The sequence below is a fragment of the Lithobates pipiens genome, unplaced genomic scaffold, assembly GCF_037356315.1.
Source record: "Lithobates pipiens isolate NorthernLeopardFrog02 unplaced genomic scaffold, aLitPip1_a1.2 Scaffold_28, whole genome shotgun sequence".
Classification (NCBI taxonomy): domain Eukaryota; kingdom Metazoa; phylum Chordata; class Amphibia; order Anura; family Ranidae; genus Lithobates; species Lithobates pipiens.
Window position 1 is genome coordinate 158720016 of NW_027507789.1, and position 14222 is coordinate 158734237.

The following is a 14222-nucleotide window of genomic DNA, read 5'->3' on the forward strand; positions in this document are numbered from 1 at the left end:
CAACTGCCATCACTTTATTATACTATAAGGACCTCCTACTTTTTGAAGTGTATATATTGTTTTGTGGGGGTTTTAAGCACATTTGATGTGTAAACAAACCATAAATAAAGCCTATGTGAAAAATAATAAAGTAAAATTTGTCCAGCAGCGAAGGGGTTAAGTTATGGTTTTCTGTAAGGCTGGGTTCACACTAGCTAGGGGTCCCAGTGCGTGTCTGTTCAGGTGCGAATTGGGTCCGAGTTTTTGGCTGGATTTGCCTCTGAAAAAAACAGAAGATGCACAGGACCCTTCTGCAATTCGGACTGCAGCTGCCCCCGGAGCTGTGTGAACCGGCTCCATTGAGAGTCAGTCACACTCTCCTGTCATGCGCATCGGATGCGGATAAACCTCAATGGGCCTTTTATAACAGCCTGTATAAAATTATAATATCTAATCTATATAATATATTTCTCAGTGAATACAATTTTATTTTAAGCGACAGCGCTATTAAAATTACCTATTTAATGCCTTTTAAATACTGTGACGGTATAATGTACTAAAGGTCAGTAAGTATTTGCAACTGTGTTCTCCCACTTGTCCTAAAACCACGTATATTGGTGTGCACAAAATGCCAACCTTGCAGCACAATATAGAATTTATATAAAATAAAACAGTGCTCAGGTGCTATGAAAGAAGGAAATAATGCAAATACACACACTATTTTTGCAAGAGGTGTGTGTGTGTGTGTGTGTGTGAAATTATATATTATTTTCTCACAAAAGTGAGTACACCTCTCACATTTTTGTAAATATTATATTATATTGCTACAATGTAAAATGTATAACTCAGCACACGGCTGTCTAAACCGCTGGCAACAAAAGTGAGTACACCCCTAAGTGAAAATGTCCAAGTTGGACCCATAGTGTTAATATTTTGTGTGGCCACCATTATTTTCCAGCACTGCCTTAACCCTCTTGGGCATGGAGTTCACCAGAGCTTCACAGGTTGGCACTGGAGTCCTCTTCCACTCCTCCATGATGACATCACAGAGCTGGTGGATGTTAGAGACCTTGCGCTCCTCTGCCTTCCATTTGAGGATGCCCCACAGATGCTCAATAGGGTTTAGGTCTGGAGACATGCTTGGCCAGTCCATCACCTCAGCTTCTTTAGCAAGGCAGTGGTAGTCTTGGAGGTGTGTTTGGGGTCATTATTATGTTGGAATACTGCCCTGTGGCCCAGTCTCAGAATGGAGGGGATCATACTCCTGCTTCGGTATGTCACAGTACATGTTGGCATTCATGGTCCCCTCAATGAACTGTAGCTCCCCAGTGCTGGCAGCACTCATGCAGCCCCAGACCATGACACACCCACTACCATGCTTGACTGTAGGCAAGACACACTTGTCTTTGTACTCCTCACCTGGTTGCCGCCACACACGCTTGACACTCTTATCTTGGTCTCATCCGACCACAGGACATGGTTCCAGTAATTCATGTCCTTAGTCTGCTTGTCTTCAGCAAACTGTTTGCGGGCTTTCTTGTACATCATCTTTAGAAGAGGCTTCCTTCTGTGACAACAGCCATGCAGACCAATTTGATGCAGTGTGCGGTGTATGGTCTGAGCACTGACAGGCTGCCCCCCACCCCTTCAACCTCTGCAGCAATGCTGGCAATCTTCTTATAGCCTAGGCCATCTTTATGTAGAGCAACAATTTTTTTTATTTTTTTTTGACCAGTATGAGAGAGTGAGAGCGATGACGCCACATTTAACACACCTGCTCCCTATTCACACCTGAGGCCTTGTAACACTAACGGTGTTGCACACTGGGGAGGGAAAATGGCTCATTGGGCCCAATGTGGATAATTTCACTTAGGGGTGTACTCACTTTTGTTGCCAGTGGTTTAGACATTAATGGCTGTTTGAGTTATTTTGAGGCGACAGAAAATTACTACTTTACATTGAAATTACACAAAAAATGTGAGGGGGTGTACTCACTTTTTTGAGATGCTATATAATATGCTGTGCATAAAATCAATAATACAGTATGTATTCTTTAATTTTGTGCATATATATATATATATATATATATATATATATATATATATATATATATATATATATATATATATATATATATATATATATATATATATATATATATATATATATATATATAATCTTATATTTCCTTCTTGCATAGCACCTGAGAACTTTTTTGATATATTGTGCTGCGCGGTTGGCATTGTTTGCTGTGGTTTGAGGAGTGGAGGGAGAACACTGGTTTAAATATTTATTGCACTTTAGTACATTGTACTTTTACAGTATTTAAAGGGATTGAATAGGTCATGTTAATAGTGCTGATCCTTAAAATTAAAAAGAATACAAAACATAATGCAATAAATACACGGTATATGCAATATTTCATGTTTACCTGTCAGTAATAGTTTGAAACTTTTTGTTTTTCGTATAACAGTAATAAAATTAAAAACGTATACAAAACCCCTAAACATTCCATTTAACTCGCATAAGCTGAAATGTGCAGTTCTTAACAGATCGAGGTGAGTTTGCATCTGTGGGAATGGTGTGTTAGGTTAGGCCAGGGGAAGAGGGGGGAAACAATAAGTGCACATATCTGTTAATGGTTAAAGCAGTGACCATGGTTTTAAAGGATTTTTCTTTTAAATTTGTTATTAATTCATACTTTTTTTGCCTTTTCAGCTGGGAAAGGATTTTGGTCCGAAATGCTTGGCGTGGGTGACTTTTATTATGAGCTGGGTGTGCAGATAGTTGAAGTCTGCCTGGCTCTAAAGCACCACAATGGAGGTGAGTGCAGGAAGGAGTGTTTGGTAAAAAGTTTTTAATTTATTGATAATTGATTGCAGTGCCTATCCCAGTAGTCAGCACTTGAATTAGTAAATGCATTGTAATTTCTTGTCTATTGAGAGACGCAGCAAATGATAAACCTTTGGGCTATACTTCCACCATCAGGAGGATTGGACACTGCCAAACAAAGGTATCTGCAGAGCACTTTACAGGTTCAGAGCCGTTAGTGTTGGACTTGCTCTGTCCCTGAGGACTCCCTCCTGTGAGTAGGCCATTTGAACTCTGGGAGTTCTTATTTTTATTAAATGCTGTGCACCTCATTTACATTCCTGCTGACTTACTGCAAAAGAAGTTAATGCAGACTGATGATGTAATTGCTCTGGGTGTAATGCATGCATTCCGGCCTCTCTTCCACCAGCAAGGAAGCATCTCTCTGCTGCTGCTCCTGCTATGAGAGCAACATGGAACGTTGATCTAAAATCTGTTCCTACTTCCTGGCTGCTTTGCTCCTTGGTCACCTCCTGCTTCACCCACAGTACTTGTCTGCCAGAAGCCCAGTCTCTTAGCTTGAGCCCATCTGTTGATTACTGCGCTTGTGGTTCTAGACACAGTGGGACAGTCGAGCTGTACCATGTGTCCCCAGCACACTGGGATCAGGGTCATCCTGCAGTGTGCCCCTTGATGAGCCAGTTTTACATAATGTAGAATCATATGTCTTGTTGGAGTATATCCCCCTCTTCAGAGTCTTCTCTGGCTTCCCTGGGTGTTGCTCAGCCTGTTACCCACTCTATGGAGTTATTTTTCCACAGTCATGTAAGACTTTGCCACAGTTAAACTCTGACTGTAGAGGCTGCACACATGCTACTTCCCTTTCCCCTGCAGCACCTGAGCTACCTGTAGCTCTGGCTGCTGCCATGCCTTTGGCTGTGGAAACTTTGTCTAATACCAAATCACTGACTGATGAACGATCTTCTGCTATTGTTCTTAAATTAGTAGTTTTGCTTTTATTGATGAAGTGCACTACACCCAAAATGTGGAAGATCAATTTTCTAGTGCTGTGTCTGGCTTTGGCTCCTACAGGGCCACTAAGGCTGGGCATAGATGGTTCGAAATCTCAGCTGATTCAGCAGGAACCGGACGAGATTTGAACCATTAATAGGCAGGCAGACTGTACCAAGTTGATCAACTTGCGTACAACCAGTCTACCAGATTATCTTGCGATTATCGCAAGTGGCTGCTAAAACAATTGCTCAGCAGTAGGGATTCAGCACTGACTGTTTTGATGGGGGAATCATGCAAATTTCTTTCCTGCAACCTGTGGTTGCAGGAAACAAATTCACACCACCTTGCCTGTCTTAGGCCTGGTTCACACACGTGTGTGTGTGTGTGTGTGTGTGTGTGTGTTTTTTTATTTATTTTGCAGCAAAATACACTACAGTAAATTTACTATGGTTTCCTATGGGACGTGTTCACATCTATGCGTATTTCAGCCGCTGCAATTTTGGAAAAAGTCAGGGACTAAACGCAGCGGATTTTTGATTCAATCGACCTCATTGGACATGCACTTTGGTGTGTGTGTGTTGTTTTTTTTTTTTTTTTCTGGAAAACAAAATAAATAATTTAAATTTCTGTCCTCCTCCCACAAATAGAGCTTTCTTTTGGTCGTATTTGATCCTCTCTGCGTTTTTTATTTTTTGCGCTATAAAAGAAAGACCAATAATTTTAAAAGCAATTTCTTTTTACTTTTATTATATTATCCCCCAAAATTTTTTTTTTAACAAATGTCTTCCTCAGTTTAGCCCGATATTATTATTCTTCTACATGTTTTTTTGGTAAAAATAAAAATCGCAGTAAGCATATATTGATTAGTTTCGCAAAAGTTATAGCATCTACAAAATAGATTTATTATTAGTATTATTATTCCTTTTTTATTTTTTATTTTTTATTTTATTTTTTATTTATTTTTTTCGGGATTGCGGCAGACAGATTGGGACCATTGACATTCATACAGTGATCAGAGTTAAAAATAGCCACTGATTACTGTATAAATATCATTGGCAGGGAAGGGGTTAACACTAGGGGGTGATCAAGGGGTTAAATGTGTCTCCTAGGGAGTGTTTCTAACTGGGGAAGGGGGGATGGGACTGCCTGGAGTGGAGGAGGAGACCGTTTGCTGTTCCTAATCAGTAGGAACAACAGATCCGTCTCCTGACAGAACGGAGATCTGTCTGTTTACATTGACAGATCTCCGTTCTGTCTTTCTCAGGTGGCCGGTGGACATTGCGACCACTGAGCACACGCATTGGCTCTGTCATTACGCCTCAGGCACGGGTGCCCCTTACAGCTCTTAAAGTGCCCAACATACAGCTACGCCTATTCGCCCAGGGGAGCCAACCTGCCACAGTGTAACTGCAGCGGCTGGTCCTTAAGCAGTTAAATAAAAAATGCATTAAAAAACAAATGAGAAATAACGTACCACAAAAAGCACTGGTAAAATGGACCAAAAGACAACTGCATAGGTGTGAATGAGGCCTAAGGCCTTTTAAAACCTAACTTTAATATGCTTTTGTGTGTGTGTGTGTGTGTGTGTGTGTGTGTGTGTGTGTGTGTGTGTGTGTGTGTTTTGTTTGTTTTTTTATTCTTCTTCTTCTAGGGCCATGTTCTCAAGACACTCTGCCTTGCATCTGGATCTGGCAGTACTCTTATGCCAGACAATGGCTGAATAGGTTAAACTCCCTTAAGCATGATATGATTGATGCATACGTTTTCCCACTCGTTGTGAATGTGTGGTGCTTTTGCCTGTACTGTGGTATGACCTACTTTATAAATGGAGCCCCTGAAAGGTGCTTTACTCTGGTTGTCATTGGTTAAAACCATTTTTATTTTTTATGTGGGAGTTGTTGTACCTTTTTTAGAACTGGTTTGCTTCCATGCCAGATTTCTGTTTTTATAGATGTTTGACTTTAAGGGAGGAGTAGGGCCAAAGCTCTCCTACTTATTCTGTGGTTCACAGGAGTGCACTTAGTCCAGATTCAGACGATAGTGGGGTAACAGTCACCGGCTCACTGAAGACTAAGAACGGAGCGATTTACTGGTCTTTGATCGCCAAGTTCTTGGTCTTGGAGGCGGTGATGAACAGATGCAGCATTGATCGATTCTGCATCTACCTAGGTGATTTATGATTATTTATTAATCTTTTTTTTTTTTTTTTTTTTTTTTTATAATCCCACACTTCTCTTTTAAAGCTGGCTTCTAGGAAAACCACTAAATACACAGAGATGATGTATATCTGACAGCTGTTTAAACAGCAATATTATTCTCATGTCACACCTATGCTATTAGAATTTATTTTTAAGAATGGAAATGTAACTGCTTGCTTACAGGGAGAATACTTTTTACACTGTAGGCTTTTTTGTGTGCTAATGTTTGTTATATTGTGCATATATATATATTGCTTTTATCTATTTTATGCTCAATGTCATTCATCTTTCCACTATTATCTGTAACATAAGTATTTTATACACTTTTTTTTGTTTTATTTTCTCTTTTTCCCATGTTATCATTGTTTGCTTTCATTGATTATCTAACAGGTGTGAAGAATAACAGCTGGAAGCTGAACAGGTAGCAATGCTTCCTCTTTCCACCTTTTGAAGAGAATCCAGAGGGGATGTTTTATCAAAGCGGGAAGTAATGCATTGCTGATCCCAATCAGTCAGATTCCAGCTGTCATTTTTCCCGTTCCAATGATTTTTATTGAAATACATTTTTTAGACAGAGGTTCCCCGTAACATGAATACAGTGTCAACAATGGTGGGTGTCAGGTCAGTGTAGTTGGATCATTGTACAACCATACCAGATCGAAAGTTATCAACCATGATCGTCCCTTTCCTGAGAGCAAGGTGATGATTCATGAGATATCTAGAACTCACAGATCATAGAAAACCACTGTATGTCAAATAGTGTTATTATTAACATTTATAACAAGCCCAGGCTATTATGCTTATATAATTCTGAGAGGCATTGTATGGGAGAAAACGGAGAATAGAGAAAATTCCCCCGCAGGAGGACTCTCGTGTAGTGGAACCAAACTTCTTAGCATAAGTCCGTGATGGAGAACTCATTGTCTAGTATAGGCTAGGCTTAACATAATATTAGAGCCCACTATCAGTCGTGTGGGAACCCAAAGTAGGGCAAAGTGAGAATTGAATGGATGAGTAAGAGAAGAGAGGGAAAAAAAAAAGGTAAGTAAGCAGGAAAAAAGAAGAGATTTATGGTTGATGACCACATTCCAAACTGCTGTCCCTTTCCCCTGCCCCACTTCTTGACTGGGGGATGAATCCAGGGTTTCCATGCCCTTTCAAACCAATCCTGTTGATCACGGAGGATACTAGCCAATTTTTCATTTATCATGATCCAGTTCATTTTGTTTTTCACTAGTGCTAAACTTATTGGGGGGGGGGGGGGGGGGGGGGGGGGTTTCCTTGCTCGCGCTGTTGGTCTTGGCTGCCAGAAAAATTAACTGATATTCACCTGATCAGAAAATAAGGCAGTCTTATTATTGTTGGGTATATTCACTCCAGTCACTGAGTAAACCAAGTTAAAAATTCTTATCCAAAACCATTTGACTTTCCGGCACGTTCACCAGATGTGGAGCATGGTGCCCTCCTGGCCATACCCCCGAAACAGAGAGATGCGTCTGGGTAGATTTTACTAAGCCTTGTTGGAACAATCTACCATCGTGACAAAACTTTATAGTTCGCCTCCACCAGGGAAGTGTTCAAAATTCCCTTGTGCACCATGGTCGACCACTTGGACCAAACTTCCTTGTCAATAGTCTCCCCCCTAATCTGCCTCCCAGGCTAATTGATAGGGGAGTTTAGAGCCTTGTTCCGTTAATAGGATATACAACTCTGAGATACACCCCGTGTCCTAGTACCGCCCAGGCATTTGTTTTCATAAAAAGTTCTAGTGGTAATGTCCCCCTGGTCTTGGCATAGGGACTGTAAATAGTGGGTAATCCGCCAGCGTCAAAACGACTCACTCTGGAAATGCCCCCGACGATCTCGAAAATAATGCCCTTATGATCTATAAAATTTGCTATTCTGTATAAACCTTTTTATAATCCACCACGAAACTGTTGCAGATGTCGTCCTGGGGGAAAGTACGGGGAATACTGGGGTATGAGGCGACTTTAGGGGGTATATCTTGGACACCCTATCTCAGAGACCCAGGGAGTGAGAGAGAGAGGGGCTCAGACTGGCTCTATGCTCCCCAGAGGGCAACCACAGTAGAAGGTCCATAGGGAGTGAAGGGCTTGTCTGAGCCTCCAGTTTTACTCATCAAGGCTGATAAGTTGTAGAAAAAATTTGATAGAGTTGTACCAACCGGGCCGCTCTTTAGTAACGCAATAGGTGTGGAACCCCCAGTCCACCTTGCACTTTTGAAACGTATAGGGATCGAGCCACTCTGCAACCTCCCTGGCTCCAGATAATTTTGAAAATTAATGGTTGAATTTGTTTAAAAAAAATGGTGTGGGAACTGGTATCAGCAGGGATCTAAAATAGTAAAGAATTCTGGGAAGAGTCACCATTTTAGTGGTGCCTATTCTGACAATCCAAGAAAGACAGACCATGATTCTGCCAGTTCTTTAAATCTTCTGTCGTAGAAGACAGAAGAGGGACATAATTAGCCTTATATAGGGTAAAAACGTTCAGGATGAGTTTTACTCCTAAGTAGGGAAGGGTCTGTTTACACCACCGAAATGGAAAGGAAACACGTATAGCGGTCAGAGTCGAGGCTGAGAAATTGCTGTCCATTGCCTCAGATTTAGATTGGTTGACCATCAGGCCTGATACCTTTTTCCAAATTTAGATAGACTTGAAACCAGATTAGGTAAGGTTGTAACAGGGTCTGCTATAAATAATAAAATATCACTCACAAATAATGCACATTTATGATCTCTGCCTCCACTCAAGACACTGTGTATATTAGTATTGGTTCTAATGGCAACCAACACTGTCTCCATAGCGACTATAAATAGGAGTGGTGAGAGGGGGCAGCCCTCTCTGGTTCCTGTCCTAATTTGCAATAAGTCTGGCTTGTTGCCAAAAGCTACAATGCTAGCTGAGGAGTACAGTACATTTTAGTAGTGAAAGGAATTTGGGCCAGTGTCTCAAGATATGGAACAGGAAAGACCAAGAGAGGGAATCAAAGGCCTTATGAAGGTCCAATGTTAACATCATTCCCCGTCTGGATCCTAAGCCATCCCAATTAGAGCGGAGTAAAGATATGTCTACGGCGCTATGAATAAGATCTGCCGCTTGTCACCATGGGACAAAGCCCACTTGATCCACATAGACGTATTATGTTTATTAGCATAGATTTTTGTTAATAATTTCAAATCTACGTTAATAAGTGATATAGGTCGGTAATTCATCACCTCACTGTGATCTTTTCCAGGCTTTGGTATTAGACAGATGTTAGCTCTATTTAGGGACCCTTCCCTCCAGGGCCTTGAAAAATTCTAACCAATGGGGTGCTAATATCTGGGAAAATTTCTCATAATTGGAAGCATGGGCTTGTTTAATTGCAGACATTACCTCTTCTATAGTAATAGTCTCATCCATCATCTTCCTATGGGAGTCAGAAAGGTATGGGAGAGGCAGATCTTTTATGAAGTTGTTGTTGTTGTTGTTGTTATACACGATTTAAATAGCACCAACAGTTTACGCAGCGCTTTACAATGTAGAGGGGGGACAGCTCTTTGTATAAGTTGGTAAAGTAAGAATGAAAAAGATCCGATATCATTTGTGGGTTTTGTGTGAAGGATCCATCAGGCTGTCTAATCTTAGGGACAGACCTGCGGCGGGGTCTGGGTGGCAGTTTGCGAGCAAACAATGTTCCCGGTTTATCCTCCCAGGTGTAAAATTTTGCCTGTGTCAATCTAAGGTTTTTTTTCCACTCTGGTCGTTAAAGATTCAGTTCCAATCTAACCGAATAAATCTGAGCCCTCAGGTCTAATTCTGGATTGTCCTTGTGTTGGGTCAGCAAGTTGGACAGGTTGTGTTATTTTTGGCTGCTCAGCGAGATAGGTTTTTTTTCAGCCGTGATGCAATCTGAATGAAATGTCCCCTAATAGTTGCTTATTGTGCTGCCTAGGTATTTTCTACAGAAGTGTCCAAAGAATCATTCTGAGCAAAGTACTGCTTAAGGTTTTGTTCAATATCGAAACCTATCGAGGGATTGCTAAACAAGGAATCATTCAGTCTCCAGGGGGCCGGGCCAGAAAAACATTGTAGTGAATCGCATGCTGTCCAAACCACTGAATGATCTGACCACATCACCTCTACTATTTTGCTAGTGTGAAACAAGGAGGCTGCTGACAGAACCATAAAGAAGCGATCTATTCTAGAATAGGTGCGATGAACATGCGAGTAAAAAGTAGTCTTTCCTGGATTGGTTAAGTTCCCACCAGAGATCAATAAAATTATGGCAATGTAACATTTTTGCCAACTTGGAGACAATTTTTGGGAAATGCCTCTGGGGGGGATGAGGGTCGTCTCGTTTTATCAAGTATGGAGTCTAGGGCCACTTTGCAATTCCCCCCCCCCCCCCCAAAACAGGACAGTGCCCTGTAATTCTAGGGCAACCTCGTGCAAAAGCTTCTTAAAGAAGGGCAATTGACCCATATTCGGAGAGTAGTAAGAAATTAAAGTTACATGTGTGACCTCCAGACGACCCACCACCAAAAGGTAGCTACCATATGGGTTACCCACAAGCTTCTCCAGTGAAAAGGACACCCTTGAGAAGCAAATGGCCACCCCTCCAGTCTTTCTGGGTCCATTCGCAAAGGTAGAATTTGGGGGTAGTAATAGTGTAAAAATGTAGGGTTGTAAGTTGGGGAGAAGTGTGTTTTCTGGAGAAAAAGCACATCAGCCTTCAAAGATTTATAGTATTGAAAGGCCATCCTGCATTTGACTAGTGAGTTGAGGCTCTGTACGTTGTGGGAAACCAGCTTGAAAGGGTGGCCGTGATTAGCTGTCGCCATGGTGCACAAGGGAAAAGAAGCTATTGCTTACCACTTCCCTGGTGGTCACAGGATACAGTACCTCAAGAGTCGGAACCAGCAGGACGGTCAGTCTGGAACCGAGGGATCGCAGCAAAATGGAAAGAAAGCAGATGAGTTAGTAAAAAAAAAAAAGCAGTGAAGGAAAGAAAAAAGAAAAAGCAACTGAAGAGAGTCGTCCAATGAGAGCTGGAGTATAATATACAGTCGCGTTTAATATCAACTTTTTAAACACGGTATCCATTGGAGTGAAATCCCCCTACTCCTTTTGGAACTGGCACAGTCGGGAGGACCCTGTGCCCAGTTTGGTTTCGGTCCCGTCAAGCTGTGGGAGGACCGAAAGAAAACGAGGCAAATGGCCACCACTACCAGCCTCCGCTAAACCCCGTAATGCTTATTCAAATATGCATAACCTAAAGTAACATCATGTTAAGGAAGTAAGTAATCCATAATCGTAAACTAGGGGATAAAGTGTAATAAAGAGCCAACATGTCACTGATATTGTTTGAAGCGACAAACTGTTAATGAGGGGTTCCCCATAGAGTCGGCCTCCAACGAACAAAGGAAATTCCGTAACTCTAACATCATAAAGTTATATAAAGGATCATTAAGAAGATCCAACTTTGATCCCGCCCACGGATCAGGATAGGCAAAAAGGGGTGACAACCGTCACAAAAGGTGGGTGTGTGAAACTTAAAGTACATGACCTCAAGGAGGTCTAGCTTTCAGCTTGGCCTTGCTTCTAGTTGAGTGCCAAACCAGTGAGAGAGCTTTGGTGTGATCTGCCCGGAGGAGTACAAGATTGCGAGGGATGCTGTGAGCCCCTAGATTCCACAGAAATTAAGCCTAACTTCTTCAATACTACTTTGCCCTCTTGGAAAGTGGAAAAATAACTTTCTGCATTGGTAAGTGAAGGCCAGGCGAAAAGGAAAGGCCCAGCGATACTTGATTCCATTTGTTATAAGAGGCTGAAGTAATGGTTTGTGCACCCTGTGTTTTTTGCATGGTAGTGGGGGAAATATCCACAAAGATTTGGATAGGGTGCTCTCATAGGTGTAAGTCCATGATTTCTCTGGCTTCGGACATCACCCGTTCTTTAACTGAATAATAATGTGGTTTCTTGATGTCGTTTCTGGGCAGACTATCAGCATGGGTTCAGTCAAGGACCTGTGAGCTCTATCCAACTCTAATTTATGTGAAGGAAGATCCGGTAGTAGGTGGGAGATCCGTTCCTTGCTCACCACCATTTTATCTCTAAAAGACTCAGGAATACACCATACTCTGAAATTATAACGGTGTGAGCGATTTTCCAAATCGTCAATCTTGTTAAGGGCTTTCTCCAATCGTACTACTTCAATGCAATTAGTGTTTTGATTAGTTCTGGCGATAGTCTGATCTAATTTGGACTCAATGGTCCCTATGAGTTCCCAAATCCTGGAACTCCTGTTTCAGATCAGATCAGATCAGATGTAATGCATTTTGTCACCCTCTCTAGCCCTTGGTCTAATAGAGTGGAGAAACGTGCTGTGATTGCGGGGGGTCCCCTGTGGGTACTCTTGTGGAGCAGCAGAGACTAGGTGTGGGAGGAGGGCTGTCTTCCATGCTCCTCTGACTAAGCACTGTGTCACATAAGGCTTTATCCATGTCAGAGTTTTGGGAGGAAAACGAATACCCTGCTTGTGATGGTGCTGAATCATGTGTGAAATAATCCACCAGCTCACCTGTCCCAGCTGATTTGGAGAGTAAAGCTGAAGCTGTGGCAGTTGCTGTGTCCTTCGGCGGCCTGGAAGCTCTGAAGGGCTCTGTGCTGCGGTGGCCGTGAGGCAGGTTTCAGCCCATCTACTGCTCTAGGTCGGGTCCCAGTGCTGTGGGGAGCTGGTTTGGGTCTGTGGTGAGTCGGGGGCGGGATCAATATGAGCATAGGTTAGCTGAGATGTGCCGTTGTGGAGCGGAGCTGAGGATTCAAGCGTCCACCATCCTCAGCCTCGCGTATGCTCCCCAGCTGTCCTGATCAGCTTGGAGTACAGGAACAATTCATTGGGACCAATCCGTTTCCAGCTGTCATTTACTTGTTCAGATTGAAGAATAGAAGATGGCATCTGGCAGATCGCTCCAGTGGCGGCCTGTCGGTGATCAGTAATGCAATGTGATGATTAATGATGTGATCAGTATGCTGTGATTCTGGGGCTGTATGCTCTGTCCTGTGATTCTGGGGCTGTATGCTCTTGACACTATGGGTGGAATACAGGGGACGGAGTGGGTGGATACCTTGTGAGAGGGGTCAGAAAGGAGGGGTGGGTCTGGCGCCCCCCCCCATCCTAAAACGTCACCAGTTGCCACTGACTGGCTCTAGTCTTCCTTTATTAAAAATGTTTAGTCTGTGTATTTTTTATTTTTTTCCTAGGCTTGATCACATTAGGTGAACTGCACCAGCAAGTTCTAAAGGGAAGAGGAAAGCTCGCTCAGGACGTCAGTCAGTAAGCATCCTTCCTCCCTCTTTCACAGAGAGCCCTAGGCAGCCAATACAGCAGAGTCATTGGCATACTTTCTTATTTCAGAGACGATATCATCAGAGCGATCAAAAAACTCAAAGTCCTAGGTAGTGGTTTTGGCATCATCCCTGTGGGTGGATCTTACCTGGTGCAGTCGGTTCCTGCAGAGCTGAACATGGATCACACCGTGGTACTACAGCTGGCAGAGGTTCGTACAAATCAATGGCTTTGTCTTGCAGCTTTTACAGTACTGGGCTCTATTGTATCAAAATGTGATCATCACATAATCAATTAACGGACCCTGGAAGTGAAAAACAAACTGCCTTTTTACCTACTTTGTGTATGGGGCAATTTTGTACTTTTTCACACACGTTAAAATTTGATTTTTATTTTGCTAGAATGTCACTTTAAAACCTCCAAACAATTATATAAAAAGGTTATATACTTGACAGGTTGCTTTAACCACTTAAGGACCAGGCTTATTTTTCAGTTAAAATATATATTTTATTTTTGCTAGAACATTACTTAGAACCCCCAAACATAAAATGATTATAGTGTGTGTGTATTAAAGCGGGTGCAATTTTTAAAGCATGGCATGTTGGGTATCAATTTACTCGGTGTAACATTTATCTTTCACAATATAGAAATAAAATTTGGGATAACTTTACTGTTTTCTTATTTTGTTAATTTAAAAAAAAAAGGGCCTCTTCCCCCAAAAATTCGCATTTGTAAGACCGCTGCGCAAATACGGTGTGACAAAGTATTGCAACAAGCACCATTTTATTCTCTAGGTGTCTGAAAAAAATTATTAATAAATATATATCAGTGTGTGTGTGATAGATCAAAATAAGAAAACAGTAAAG

General features: G+C 42.0%; 1 protein-coding gene across 1 annotated transcript in view; it reads left to right on the forward strand.

Annotated features, from left to right (window-relative positions):
- Positions 1 to 14222, forward strand: part of SNF8 (SNF8 subunit of ESCRT-II) — a 40633-nt gene that overhangs the window by 17477 nt on the left and 8934 nt on the right. Inside the window, exons 4-6 of the mRNA XM_077459790.1 lie at positions 2698 to 2802; positions 13272 to 13344; positions 13426 to 13567. Coding sequence (XP_077315916.1) covers positions 2698 to 2802; positions 13272 to 13344; positions 13426 to 13567 — 320 coding nt within the window. The remainder of the gene's footprint in view (positions 1 to 2697; positions 2803 to 13271; positions 13345 to 13425; positions 13568 to 14222) is intronic.